The sequence below is a fragment of the Cervus elaphus genome, chromosome 30 (assembly GCF_910594005.1).
Source record: "Cervus elaphus chromosome 30, mCerEla1.1, whole genome shotgun sequence".
Taxonomy (NCBI): Eukaryota; Metazoa; Chordata; class Mammalia; order Artiodactyla; family Cervidae; genus Cervus; species Cervus elaphus.
In genome coordinates, this window is record NC_057844.1 from 36,230,248 (window position 1) to 36,245,408 (window position 15,161).

At 36.6% G+C, this 15,161-nt stretch overlaps 1 protein-coding gene across 7 annotated transcripts in view; it reads right to left on the reverse strand.

Moving 5' to 3' along the window:
* ZMYM2 (zinc finger MYM-type containing 2) overlaps positions 1-15,161 on the reverse strand; it is a 61,570-nt gene that overhangs the window by 25,624 nt on the left and 20,785 nt on the right. For all 7 annotated transcript variants that reach the window (XM_043891673.1, XM_043891672.1, XM_043891678.1 and 4 more), the window contains 6 exons: positions 12,644-12,929; positions 11,156-11,321; positions 10,183-10,395; positions 7,816-7,887; positions 2,688-2,838; positions 2,112-2,227 (listed from right to left, as the gene is read on the reverse strand). In XM_043891673.1, coding sequence (XP_043747608.1) covers positions 2,112-2,227; positions 2,688-2,838; positions 7,816-7,887; positions 10,183-10,395; positions 11,156-11,321; positions 12,644-12,929 — 1,004 coding nt within the window. The remainder of the gene's footprint in view (positions 1-2,111; positions 2,228-2,687; positions 2,839-7,815; positions 7,888-10,182; positions 10,396-11,155; positions 11,322-12,643; positions 12,930-15,161) is intronic.

Below are 15,161 nucleotides of genomic sequence, written 5' to 3' on the forward strand. Positions count from 1 at the left end.
TCCATAGGGTCACAAAAGAGTTGGACATGACTGAGTGACTGAACAACGAATGGAAAACCAGGAATTTTAGTTTCATTACACTTTAAAAAAGTTAAAAGGATTTACAGGTTGAAGTGAGATAAGCAAACATGAGTTTGCTCATGTCTTTAAGATTTTCTACAGTTTGTTGTGATCCACAGCCAAAGGTTTTAGCATAGTCAATGAAGCAGAAGTAAAATTTTTTTTTTAACTCCCTTCTTTTTCTATGATCTAGTGGATGTTGGCAATTTGATCTCTGGTTCCTCTGCCTTTTCTAAATCCAGCTTGAACATCTGGAAGTTCACGGTTCACATACTGTTGAAGCTTGGCTTAGAGAATTTTGAGCATTACTTTGGTAGCATGTGAGATGAGCTCAACTGTGAGGTAGTTTGAACATCCTTTGGAATTGCCTTTCTTTGAGATTGATATGAAAATTTACCCCTTCCAGTCCTGTGGTCACTGCTGAGTTTTCCAGATTTGCTGGCATACTGAGTGCAGCACTTGAACAGCATCATATTTTAGGATTTGAAATAGCTCACCTGGAATTCCATCACCTCCACTAGCTTTGTTCACAGTGCCACTTCCTAAGGCCTACTTGACTTCAAACTCCGGGATGTCTGACTCGAGGTGAGTTACACATCATGGTTATCCGGGTCATTAAGACCTTTTTTATATAGTTCTTCTGTGTATCCTTGCCAACTCTTCTTAATCTCTTTTGCTTCTGTTAGGTCTTTAATGTTCCTGTCATTTATTGTGCCCGTCTTTGCATGGAATATTCCCTTGATGTCACCAATTTTCTTGGAGAGATTCTAGTCTTTCCCATTCTATTGTTTTCCTCTATTTCTTTGCATGTTCACTTAAGAAGGCCTTCTAATTTTTCCTTGCTATTCTTTGGAACTCGAGTTCAGAAGGGTATACCTTTCTCTTCTCTTCTTTCATCAGCTATTTGTAAGGCCTCCTCAGACAACTTTACCTTCTTACATTTATTTTTCTTTTGGATGTACACTGCCTGCCTATACAATGTTACAAACCTCCATCCATAGTTCTTCAGGCACTCCATCAGATCTAATCCCTTTAGTCTATTTGTCACTTAAACTATATAATCATAAGGGATTTAATTTAGGTCGTACCTGAACGGTCTAGTGGTTTTCCCTACTTTCTTCAATCTGAGCCTGAATTTTGCAATAAGGAGCTCATGATCTGAGCTCAAGATCTGAGTCAGCTCCAGATCTTGTTTTTGCTGATTGTACAGAGTTTCTCTATCTTAAGCGGCAACGAATATTATCAATCTAATTTCGGTATTGATCATCTGGTGATGTTCATGTATACAGGCATCACTTGGGTTTTTTGGAAAAGGGGTGTCTGCTATGATCAGCATGTTCTCTTGACAAAACTCTTATTAGCCTTTGTTTTGTACTCCAAGGCCAAACTTGAGTGTTATTCCAGGTACCTCTACCTCTTCACGTCCTACTTTTTCATCCACTTAGCACAAAATAGAACCCCCTTAAGAGTCAGATGCTACTCAAGCCCTCCATTAAGAACACACTGCACAGCAGGCACTGAGCACAATGACACTGCATGAAAATGAATCAAGAAAAATCTCACTGAAAAACAGAGCCAAAAAGCCTGGTCGGCTCACCCCACAGACCCCAGCAGGAGGGAGACTGTCTCCACGGCCAGAAACAACTCAGATTCTCACCAGCCTCCAGGAAACTTGGGCTCAAAACCACTCCCAAGGCAACCCTAACCCTCCTTTGTTCTCCAGACTTGTCTGTGGCGCCTCCTGGTTGGCTATTCCCAAATGAACTCGATTTTGCTGGTAGACCACTTACCCTTTTAAAGATTGATAACTAAAATATATTTTCCTTCAAGATCAGTATCACAAATAACAGTTAAGAAGCCCATTTGAGTAACCACACTAAGTAGATCACTGGTAAAGTCACACCTGCTGTAGCTCCAGAATCTCCACCCTCCAATCTGACTGTCAACAAAACCATGTAAAACTTAGCATGTTAAATGCAGATGAAGTATGTCACACTGTTCATTTTCTACCTATATTTTATCAGAAGCATTAAGCAAAATAAAGAACAAACCTGGAATTTAGCCACACAACTGGAATTGCAAAAGTTATACAACTTTCCATCAGGCATTGTGGCTTGATACTGAGGTAAAGAGTTCCGCTTACAAAAATGGCAAATAATTCCCAAACCTAAGAGAGAAAAAGTATATATCAGATTTTTTATGAAATAGCCAAGGTTTTTCCTAAAAATTTTAACTGACCTCTCAGACTCATCTACTAATGAAACTTTCTATATACTATTATTTTATTAATTTCTGAGATTAGTTGCACCTTAAAAAAATACTGTCATAAAAGAGTCTGATACCATGTCTCCACAACATACACAGATACATGAAACAATCTCAGTTTTAGATAATGTTTAAATGGAAAAACAATTTTAGCTAAGAACACAGACATGGACAGAACTCCACCAATAATTTAAAAACTAAATGATCAAAACCATTAAAAATTTTTTACATTAACAAAGTTTAGTGTGATGATAAAAATAAACCATTTATGTGGTTTAAAATGAGCATAAAAAGAGGAGAAATAGTTAAGAAATTATTAATGTTATTAAAATTCTTAAACTTTCCAAATACCTGAAACTTACTTTGTGATTTTGCATATTTTGTCTTATGACTATTCATGCAAGCCGTTGAACAATATGGCTCCATATACCCATTAGGACCTATACACTGAGTCATATCAAAAAATCTGCATTGTGTTCGGCAACCAGTACAAGTGGTCAGTTTTCCATATTTCTAAAATTTGAAACATAAAAAGAAAATTAAGAATTTAACTAGAAAAGTATTTTTCATTATACTTTTTCTCTCCGTAAAACAATCCTATTCACCTCTAATCAGGCTTAAGCTAAGTCTCCTTCAAAAATAGTGGTTTTCCCTATTAAGTTAAACCAAATCATTACACGTAAGTAAACAGAAACTGAAAATCTAAGGCAAACTGTTTATCTGTTCACCATGATGACACACTTCCTCATCTTATGGTAGAAGAAATTAATGAATCCTAATAATCAAACAACTATAGTCCTTCAAAGGAATAATTTGAAGATGTTAAATACTTTTTCCATTGAGCTGCTGCTGTTTCAAGTACTCTGACACTTCCCTTAAAACTGATTTACCACGCTTCTACTGCATTTAAAACCTCATTCAACCAACATAAAACATAGAAATATTTACATTTTTTAATTAAAAAAAACTTCATTCAAAATTATTTTTGGTTATTAAAGTTAATAAATAAGTCGATAGGTAATAATAAAGTCAATTGTGCCAAACATGAATACTGCCAACCCTGTGTAGTTGAGAAAACAAGGAGAGAGTGAAGGAGGGAAGGCACAGGAGGCCCACTCTGGAATCTACTGGACAAAAGCAGCATCACTGCACAGTCTCCAACAACACACCCAGAGGAACTGGTATGTCTGTGTATACAAGAATCACCTTGACATAAAATAAAACTAAAGGTAAATCTTTAAGTGCAACTTTCATTTGATGTTTTTTTCTGAGTGGTAACAGAACTATCATAATCAGTTACATCAAATGTCACATTTCATGACACAAAAGTAATCATCTCTTCAGTCCTCTGCATTTGCAGACACAAGCTCATCACATGGCAGGGACTTGAGCATCCATCCTTCCACATGATGTTTAGACTGTCTCCCTTATCTTCACACCCAACACCACGCAGTACAATACAATGATATAAGAAGGCCTCAGGACATTCATGGACAAATGAATAAGAGATGTCAGGGGAAAATGACAATCAGGCCAGAAATAACAGAAAATGACCAAACTGCATGAATAAATTTCATACATGCCACAGGAATTGAGAAAACAAAATAATAAACTGAAGGTAAAAACATCAGGCAAAAACAACACTGATAAAAGAGAAAAACTTCCTCAGCATATAATAAATGGAAAAGTTATGAGAAAACAGCTAGTTACATTCCAGGAATGCATGTCATATTCATACTGGTTCCTTATTTACTCAAACAACACCTAAAGGAAGCCATAAACTTCTCAAAGTGGAAACCAACTCATCTCCTTATTCTATCTCTGAAAGTCTCAAAAAAAAAAAAAAAAAAAACAAACCTGGAAAAACTTACCAACAGCAAAAGAATGCTAACATGGAAAAAAATAAGAATAACTGCAAACCTGTTAAGTCTAATTATGATTCTCCCAAGGTTACAGGACAATAGAGGAAAAGGCTGGGTTTTTGTTTGGAATGAAATATGTTTTCCTGGAGCCCAATAATTTAAATTTTATATTGGAAGAAAAAAAATCAGTAAGACAAGGAAAAAAGAAAAGAATGTTTAAAATCTGGCACCACAGCACATAAAAGGACTACTAAAAATACCAGACACCTGCCATTGTGTCACAGATCTACACAGAGAAAAGCAAAGTGGCTCCCAGCAGTGGACATGAGACCTCCACAAGGCAGCTCCTAGAAAGAACTGTCTTGTTGCCAACATAACCTAGGCCCAATAATCCACTCTAACCTGCACTACATGTTTTAACTTATTACAAATATCCTTCAAGTTGACAATGAGTTCACTGTCAGAATGGCTAAGTATCAATAATTAGTAACTTTTAAGACATACCAATAAAAAGTAGACCAATTAACTTGGGTTAACAAGAAGCTAAGCAACTGGTCCCCACTAAGAAATAGTTTTGTATGAAGACACTGAGACAGAATCATCAATACTGAGAACACTTTAACAGCCACCTTTACATTTGCCACTACTTCAACCCTGAAAGGGCCCACCTAACGGGAGAGTATTAGTAAAAAAGACATACACTGCCATGCCGCGTCTTCTCTGCTTCCTGTGTAAACAATCAACATAATAATATTTAAACTTCATGCTTCTATAAATATGCACTGAGTGGTTTAAGGAACAAAATTAAGTGAAACAAATTCACAATTATTACATTTCCCATTCAAGCATGGGGGAAATCTACTTATAAATTCAGTAAAAAAAAAAAAAAAAAAGTACAAGGTAGATCTGATTGAAACAGCACTGGTGTAAAAGGTAAAAATAACGGGGTGTTTGTGGCAAATGGACTCATTTCCAGTCTACTCATTGAAAAAAAGTGCCTTATTAACCAACTCCACATGAATATAAAAATCCATCACATGATTCCAAAACTTCCCCCTATTTTTTCCTTTACTGTATAAGCAAAATATCTCATTTATTACATTTTTAACCAAGGGAGTGGACAGCAGTGGTAGGTGCTCAAAGCAATAAAAGTTGGATGGACTTGTAACTGAGAATCTAACCCAGGAAATGGGCATGTGTGTGGCTGCACAAAACCAACTCCTGGCCACGTCCAGAAACAACTGAAAGCTAACTTGTGTCCACAACACTGCATGGAGAAACATACCCCCCTTTGAATTCATTAACATCCAACCGACCAACACGTAGCTTTGTTTTTCATTCCAATTAGAGGCAATAAACCACATTAGTTAGCAGAACATGTGACTTTGCCAAAAATAAAAATTCCCAACTTTTTATCTATACTGGCAGGTGTATCAATGTATCACAGATGTCAACCTCAAAAAACACTGTAGTTATTAAACACTATACCTTACTACTTAATGCATTAATACCATGCACATAAATCACATTTCATTGAATACTTTTATAACTATATTTTGAATAACTGGTCCTATTTGTAATCATAGATATTTTACTTATGCATCTAACAGCATTCTGAGAATCCATCTAACCATGTTACCAAAGGAGTCCAAAGCATAAGAATAGTGAAGAACTAAATCTGTGGAGAGGCAGTGGTAAACTGTCAACAATGACATGATATTATACTAATTTCTATACTAAGTGATGATTAAGAGATAAATTCAAGCAAACCTTGTAGTTTATGCATTCAAAAAAACCCCTGAAATTCTTCCTTCATGTTGCAAGATGTTTGTGCAGAAAAATAAAAGATCTAAAAAATTTACACACCATCATGTTTGACTTTTCTTCACTATTGTATAGTTTACAAGTTTCCTTCAATATATATACTAGTTTTGCAATTTTTAGAATTTTTCTAATTGATAACAGATGCTAAAAATAGTGAAAAGTTTGCTGAGCAACATGGTATTTACATAGTATAAAATACAACCCCTCAAAATAACTTATATATGGAGGGAAAAACAGCAACTGCCCTGGAGAAATAGGATAACGCCCCCTTGACCGAGTGAGCCAAGCCAATGCACAAGAGCGGACAGCAGACATCACGTGCCTGCTGGTCTGATGCTGCACAAGGATGTGTACTGCTGCCGAGGTATTCGTGCCCACCATGCACCACTTCAGTGTGATCCTGAGAAAACAGCAGACAAACCTAACTCAAGGGCAGTTCACCACCTGTCCTGCAGTTCTCAGAAATATCAAGGTCACAAAAGACCTTGGGACCAGACAGACCAGGGACCAATTCAGAAGTCCCTTATATACAATGGTATAGTATGCACATCTCCTTCAATTATTTATAATAACTAAAACAATGTAAATGCTATGTAAACAGCTGGCAGTGTGCAGCAAATTTAACTTGTGATTTTCTGAAGCTCCTGGAATTTTCTGCCACACCCCCACCCCCAACACATTTTCAGTCAATTGAATCCATTAGATGCAGAACCTGTGGATATAAAGGGCCACTGTATAACTCTCTAAAACATAGAAATTTTATATAAAAAGGACATATGAAATGAGTAGGCAAAGCTATTAAAAGGGCTACTATGATAAATATGCTGATATACTCAAGAAACTCATGGAGGAACAACATGAACATAATGAGGCCAGAAATAAAGGACATAAAAAAGACCTAGACAGAACCTATAGAGATGACACAAAAGCCAAGCCAAAAACTACACCACACAGAACTAACAGTTGGTTAGAAAAGATGAGTAAAACCAGTAAAACCAAACATAACAACAGAAAGTCTCTACAAGGAAGCAAGAAGGAAAACAAGATTTTAAAAAAACCTAAATAAATAATGAGCCACTGCGACCAGGGGAAGGAACAGGAAGTCTAGCACACCTGGAACTAGAGTCTCAGAAGAGAGGGAGAAACTGAAAAAAAGGTTTCTTTAAATAATGGCTTATGACCCTGGATTAGATTATATAAATTTTTTTTCCAATTTGTTATAACAGACATTAATGAACAAATTTTGAATAAGGTCTATATACATGAATCAAACAGCAGTATTAGATTAATTAAAAATGTCTTATTTTGACTGCTGTACTACAATTTTAATTACTGTTAATTGTATACACTTATTATTCAAATGCGAATTTACTAATGCAGCTTAACAAATATAGATTTGGAAACAGTTTTTGAAAGAAAGGGGTTTTTCCCCCCTCTTTCAGGTAGGTCCAAGAAAAGGACTTTAATATTCTACATTTAAAAATAATAATAATAATAATAATATTCTACATTTAAATGCTCACTGTGGTCAAGGACTATGAGTTAAAAATCTATATCTTAAACTAATTTTTAATAACATAAATACCTAAAAGCAATAGAATACACCATACACCACAAGAAAACACATAATATTTAGTGAAATGAAAGTTTGTCTGAAGAGATAAAGAAAACGATCATCATCATAACAGATTTTAAGTTCAGAAATGTTAACATGCTTCCAAACGGACATGATTCTCACACACACAATAAGGCAGTAGCAGCATGTGTCATATAGAGGCCGTGGCCAGGCCACACTCCCACTTACCTCAGGCTGTGTGAGGAAAGAGTCCGGTGTGTGATCTCGAACCTCCTTCAGGAAGCCTGGATGGCTACCTACCTAAAAGAAGATTTTAAAACGCTTTATTTTCTTTTATTGAAGGATAAATGCTTTACAGAATTTTGCTGTTTTCTGTCAAACCTCAACATGAATCAGCCATAGGTATACAAACATCCCCTCCCTTTTGAATCTCCCTCCCAATCCCAGCCCTCTAGGTTGATACAGAGCCCCTGTTTGAGTTTCCTGAGCCATACAGCAAATTCCTATTGGCTATATATTTTACATATGGTAATGTAAGTTTCCATGTTACTCTTTCCATACATCTCACCATCTCCTTCCTTCCCCATGTCCATAAGTCTGTTCTCTATGTCTTGTTTCTCCAAGGCTGCCCTGCAAATAAATTCTTCAGAACCATTTTCCTAGATTCCGTATATGTGTGTTAGAATATGATATTTATCTTTCTTTCTGACTCACTTCACTGTCTAAAAGGTTCTAGGTCCATATAAAAAGATATAAAGAAAGGCTCCCAGACTGAAAGGTCAACAAGCAACCTGTAAAAGCTGATTCTTAATTACCTATTTTGTGACTTAAAACAACCTCATCGAACTTTACAAATGACTGTCTGCTCTATCCTAGTGCCAATGACCAGCTTACAGATTAATTATCACATAACTTTAATGATCCTATAGAAAAGTAAGGCTCAGATGGTGGTCAGTATTTTTAACTAAAGTATGTACATTATTTTAGACATGATGCTACTTGCACACTTAGTAGACTAAGTCTCGCTTTAATATTCGTTCTGTTGCCTGCCATGCGGGAGATCTGGGTTCGATCCCTGGGTTGGGAAAACCCCCTGGAGAATACCCATTCCAGTATTCTGGCCTGAAGAATTCCATCAACTATATAGTCCCTGGGGTCGCAAAGAATCGGACACTAGTGAGCGATTTTTAGTCAGTCAATCAATCAATCTACTGCAGTGGTCTGGAACTGAACCCAAATCATCTCTGAGCTGTGGCTGTGCCAGGTTATTCACCATCGCTTATCTGTAGCAGCAAAACAATGGAGATAATGCGATACCATCCACAGCAAAGTAATCAGCCCGGTGTTGTCTTGTATACTGGTGACCACTGGCTCTTGGGAGGTGAAAGGAAGCACCATAATCCATCCACACGGCACCAGCAAAAAATGAACATGAAGTCGGGGAGGGAGACATGGATGCCCTCCGTTACGTACAATATTGCCACCATACAAATATAGTCATGGAAATAACTTCAAGAGCACAGATAACATTAAAATGTAGTAAAATAATTGGGAATTTCTAAGTTTTAAGTATTTATTTTCTTTGTTTTCAATACTCTGTGTCTCCCTCCACCCCAAATACATTATCTTTAAGCCTTTACTCCCAATGAGACTTTATCTGGAGTAGGGGCTTTAGGGAGGCAGTCAAGACTAAATCAAGTCCTACAGGACACTCTGTCTCCTAAGCACAGAGGAAAGACCACATGAGGACACAGAGAGAAGGCTCCCTACAAGTCTGGCAGAGTGGCCTCACCAGAAATCACCCTGGAAGGGCACCTTGACCTTTAAGTCTCCAGAACTGTGAGAAAGAAAATTCTCGGCTGTCTGAACCCCTCAGTATTTTGTTATGGCAGTCCTAGCAGACTAATACAAATGGAATTTATAAGTTTCTCAAACTTAATTTTTAACAATGGCTTAATAACCAGCTCACAAAATACCTAAAAACTAAGCCGTGAAAAGAAGAAGAATAAGGAATATATTGACAGGGGATGCGTCCAACATACAAATGTACAGTAAAGCACATACAGTATGCTCCCTTTTGTACAGGAGAAAAAGAGAAACTAAGAACAAATTATTTCCTTAATTTTTCAGAAAAAACAGAAAAGAAAATACTATTAAAAATTGATATGTGTAAAGAATAAGTAGGAACCAACAGAAAAAAGAAATGGGGGCCAACTTCTGACTTTTGAAATCATTACAAAATAAACTAAATCAAAAACATCTTAAATTTCAAATTAACATTACAGATGAAATAAGATAATCATTCCTAAGCATTAACAATCTGAAAAATCATATTTGTGACCCCTCTCTACCACCTAAAAAATATTCAAAACAAGAATCACTTTGGTAAGCATTTACCTATGGTAAAATCACAACCTTATGTCCAACTATCTATCTACATATATTCCCACATTTATCTGAGATAAGGTTATCTCTAAAATGTTAAGACAATAATGGAACTAAATGAGATCCCAAGATAAATCTGGTTACTAAATGCTGTTAAGAGTAAAACTATTACAGCAATTTAAAAACACACTCAAACCAGTGGTGAATTACCTGCTTGTATTCACTGACACAACTCTGGCAGCAAAACCTCTTCTGCTGACCATCAACAACCAGGACATTGTTTCCAGCTCCTTTGCTGGGCAGGTACTCGCCGCACTGCTCACAGCAGTTCATTATAAGGCCATTAGCCATCCTGTATCTGTTAAAGCAATGGTCACTGCACAGCTTATGAGTCATGTTTTTAAAGCTAACTTCATGGCGAATCTAAAAGAAAAACAACAAGCAAAATTTTAAAACACAAATACACAACATGTAGCTTAAGTCACAAGGTGCTCCAACAGAAAGAAAATGCCTGTATTTTTCTATGTAAGGCTTGTTTAGGAAAAGGGCAAAACAAAGTCCATTTCATTATTATTCTAAACTTTTTTTTAATAAACACACGGAATACACGTATGGCAGGAGGCTGGGAGGACCACCAGGATCATAATACAAGCTTCTCTAGAGGTCTCTATAAGTGACAGGAAACAACCCAGTCTGGGTAGTATTAGTATAAAACTTCTAAAACAGATCGGAAATCTTTAGCTAAATCCAAACGGAAATATAAATAAAGTAGATTGCTATACAGAATAGGGAGAACAATTATAAATAACTCAAATAAGAATGGATACACAGATTTCTTTTTATCTCATCAAATGCCAAAACCATAATATATTTTTAATGAAATACTCAGAAATATCTCCACCACTTATTTCACTGCTTAGGCAAGATTGTTTGCTGCCTCTTGTTTGAAGGTTAGCACCATTTAAACACTATGGTTTTGTCAGTGAGTGCTCCCAACTTCAAGGAAAAAGTCAACTGATGCTATATTTCAATTTTTTCATAACTGCATAAAGGGACAGTTATAAGACAGATTTCATACACCCTCACTTTTAAGGAAACACACACTGATGATATATCATTAACAGTTAAAGTCAAAAACATTCCTATTAATCAGAACTAAGTGATAAAGCACAGAAATACAAACCTCTGTTAGTTTACCACAAATTGTACATCTTGATTTATTCAGAGCTCCTTTAGTAGGATTCTGTTTGTCTTCATAGAGAGACAGACAAGATGTGCTACAGAACTCCTGGAAGGATTCACTCGAGTCCACTTGAGCAACAATGGTTCCTTTCATTGTAGTTATATCTCTGAAAAGCAGCAAAGTCAAGCTCTACTTAAAAATAAATACAAAAAAAGTAAGTGACATTTTTAATTTCCATAAATTGGAACCATTTTTAGATTCACTAAATCACCTTTACTATGTAAAAACTCTTGGTTCATAAAAATATGATGAACACAGAAGCTTGAGAAGCAGTACTATTAAACCCCAGCCACCACTCAATTCATCTTCAAGCTCCTTAACAAGGTTTTCAGACACTGGAAACACTTTAAAAAAAATTTTTGTTATAAACGTGGAGTTTAATGTCAAGGCCTAATTTACTGAGGGATAAATTATGATACCAATGCAATTTTCCTCTCCAGGTAAGCAGAAAGCATGAGGTATCTAGGTCACAGGAATACAACATCCTTTTAGAGAGCAAAAGTAAATTTAAATACATCCCATAACCCAGAATAATCCCACTGACCATTCTGTACAGCTCTCAACTACAATTAAAAATGTTAAGAAACAACCACATTGATGACTTTCGAAATTTTCCTTTAATTCTGAATTTCCAGGTCTTACACTATTGTATGCAAGTCTATTACTGTAAAGCAACCAAAAAATGTATAACAATTGCACCAATATTTGAATTTACTAAACTTACACAGAGCACTCAGCCCTTTTCAAATTTCTAAGATCTAAAACATCTTCACAAACATGGGCTGCTCAAGAGATAGTACAGAAAATCCACCCGCTTGACCTTGTACAGAACATGCCGTATTCGTCTCATTTTTAACTAGTGAGGCCAGACGTAGAAACAGCAGGAGAGGATTCACTACAAGGCTGTCAAAAAATTGGTACCTGAGTCATCAAAAGGTGAGTATTAAAAAATGACCTAACATTTAAGACAAACATAAATAAATACATACAATAACCAAAGTTCTGCCAACTTTAAACAATCTTAACATGAAAGTACTCTAAATTTTTACCTATTTTAATAAAAAACTAGTCACACATAAATTGCTTAAGAATTTTATCAAAAAAAAAAAAAAAAAAAGAATTTTATCAGGCTAGAACTAAATTCTTATAGTTAGTAATGTAAATGAGCATGTATGTAAAACTCAAGAAGTGCAATGGAGATCACAGATAAAATTAGGATCTAAATCAACCCCAAAGTCCATCCAAGTAGGAGGCTCTTATTCCTGAACCACCACAGCTTGACAGAGAACACTCTAATGCTCTACAAATTTGAGCCTGGCTTAGCTTATGCATTTTAAAACACGGTAATTCACCTCTAAAACAATTTTCCTCAAATTTTATATCACCAATATTCAACCACATGGAAATATGCTGAAAGGTAAACCTTACTTTTTACACATAACACAAAGTTTCTTTGGAGCAGGCTTGTGAGAGAAGGAAGAAAGGCAGGTGGTAGAACAGAAGAGGTGAGCTGATCCTTTTCGCTGATAAGCTGTCTGTCCCTTCTGCAGAGGTTTCTTGCAGTTTGCACAAGTGACTTTAACTGGTTTAGTGGGTTGCTGTTGGGCAGAAGGCTGGAAAATCTGTTTAGGAAGCGAGGCCACTGGTGATAAAGAATCCACCCCTGGCTGTTTCTGATTACGGGGAAAGGATGCTGACTGGGAGATCCAAGAATCTAAAAAAAAACACACACACACATTGAAATTTGTATCAGAGAAACATTCTGTACATGTTTCAGACATCAGGAAGGCACAGTACAGCGGACAGTCAGAGGCATAGACTTTGGAGTCAACACAGCTGACATGCAGGCTTCATCACCTACCAGCCCGGGAAGTTACTCACCTGGCACCTAACTCATCTCTCAACTGCAAATGGAAACTTTTAATGAGATAATACATGGTTTTAAAACCAGTGACTGGCATATAGAAGCACTAAGAAGTATTAGCCATTAGTTATTAAACAGGAAGAACTTAAGAATATGACTTTAAGCAAGGAACACACATATCAACATAAAAGTATAATAAAATCTTGACCAACCAGAACCTTTGACAAATATAACATAAGTTTGATAAAGTTTACAAATGATTATACTCAAAACATCTTTCTAGGAACTTCCCTTGCAGTCCACTGTTAAGACTCCATGCTTCCACTGCAAGGGGGCATGGGTTTGATCCTTGGTCAGAGAACTAAGATCCCACAGGCTGCATGGCACAGCCAGAAAAATTTAAAAATAATAAAAATTTTAAAATAAATCTTTCTTGGTAACGATAACCCTATATGCAAAACAGAAAAAGAGACACAGATGTACAGAACAGACTTTTAGACTCTGTGGGAGAAGGCGAGGGTGGGACGTTCTGAGAGAATAGCATTGAAATAAGTATACTATCAAGGGTGAAACAGATCACAAGCCCAGACTGGATGCATGAGACAAGTGCTCAGGGCTGGTGCACCCAGAAGGAAGGGATGGGAAGGGAGGCGGAAGTGGGGATCGGGATGGGGAACACATGTAAATCCATGGCTGATTCATGTCAATGTATGGCAAAAACCACTACAATATTGTAAAGTAATTAGTCTCCAACTAATAAATGGGGAAAAAAAATAATAAAATAAATATTCAAAATAAATAAATAAATCTTTCTGAGAACAGCTTTTCCAAATACATGTTTCATTACATGGCCTCTAAGTACATCACATAATATCAAAGAAATCAGAGTGTTACACAGATGTGGGGACCAATGCACCACCACCCAGGGGTGCTGCCCCTGCCAGCAGCACAGCCTACCGGGCATGGCACTGAGAGCTGGGAGCCCAACGCTGGGGAGTAGAGGTCCACCCCTCTCTCCTTCACAGTCCGCTTCAGTGGGATGGGAAGTGAGTTTCCAGCCCACCGCTGGTCACCGCTCCACAGCCTCCCGCTGCAACACCAATGTGTGTATGCGTGCTCCGTTGCTCAGTTGTGTCCAGCTCTTTTGCAATCCCAGAGACTGTAGCAATACCAATACTGCTAACGTTTTGCATTTTGAAACTTTTCAAGCTATTGCTTCTAACTTCTACTACTTTGTTCTCTTGTAATATTTTTCCTTTCGAGCTCCTTGTGAAATTTGAACTTCCATACAAAAAAGATGGCCTTTCATGTGAAAAACAAAATACAAATATATTTATATAGTATGAAGACATTTCTTTACTATCAAAACCTTAAAGAGGGTAAGTTCCTGGTTCTGACCAGTCCATTGACCAAATGGTTTCCAGGGGCTACATACACTGCTATTCAAATTTTCCTGAATCCACAAACCCCTCCAAATAAATCCATACTTTATACAGAGAGTAAACAGAGATTCCGGAATCCTGTCACCCTGCTACCATGAGGGCCGGTTTTAAAGAAGAGATAAAAATACTAATGAACACAAAGAATGCAAATCACTGAAATGGCAGTTCCATCTCATGAAGGGCCGTCAAACAAAAATTTTATTTAAATATATGTTAGAAGGAATAGCTTTTACAACAAAAATAGTGGCTCCTTATAATTTTCAACTCTGTAGGCTTCTCATTGAATATATACTTAAAGGAACCTATTTAAATCTAAAATCATCTATTAACTTGATTTTGAAAAATGGCAAATCTTTTTCAATTTAGTTTTAGGCCTGTAAACTAAACACAGTAGCTCCTTTAGCTCTTACACTTCCCCTACTTTCAAATTTTCACCTCCTCCAACATCAACACATTTTTAGGAATGGAAGGGACCTAAGCATTCTGTCTGAAGCCTCTGCTTTATACAAGGGACATCAAGGAATACAGGTTAATTTGCCAAAGTCATCATTAGTCTAAGAGCCAGCATAAACAGTCAGAATGTTGTAATTCTCCATTACAAACAAAGATCACAGATACACACAAGAACTAATCCGTAAAC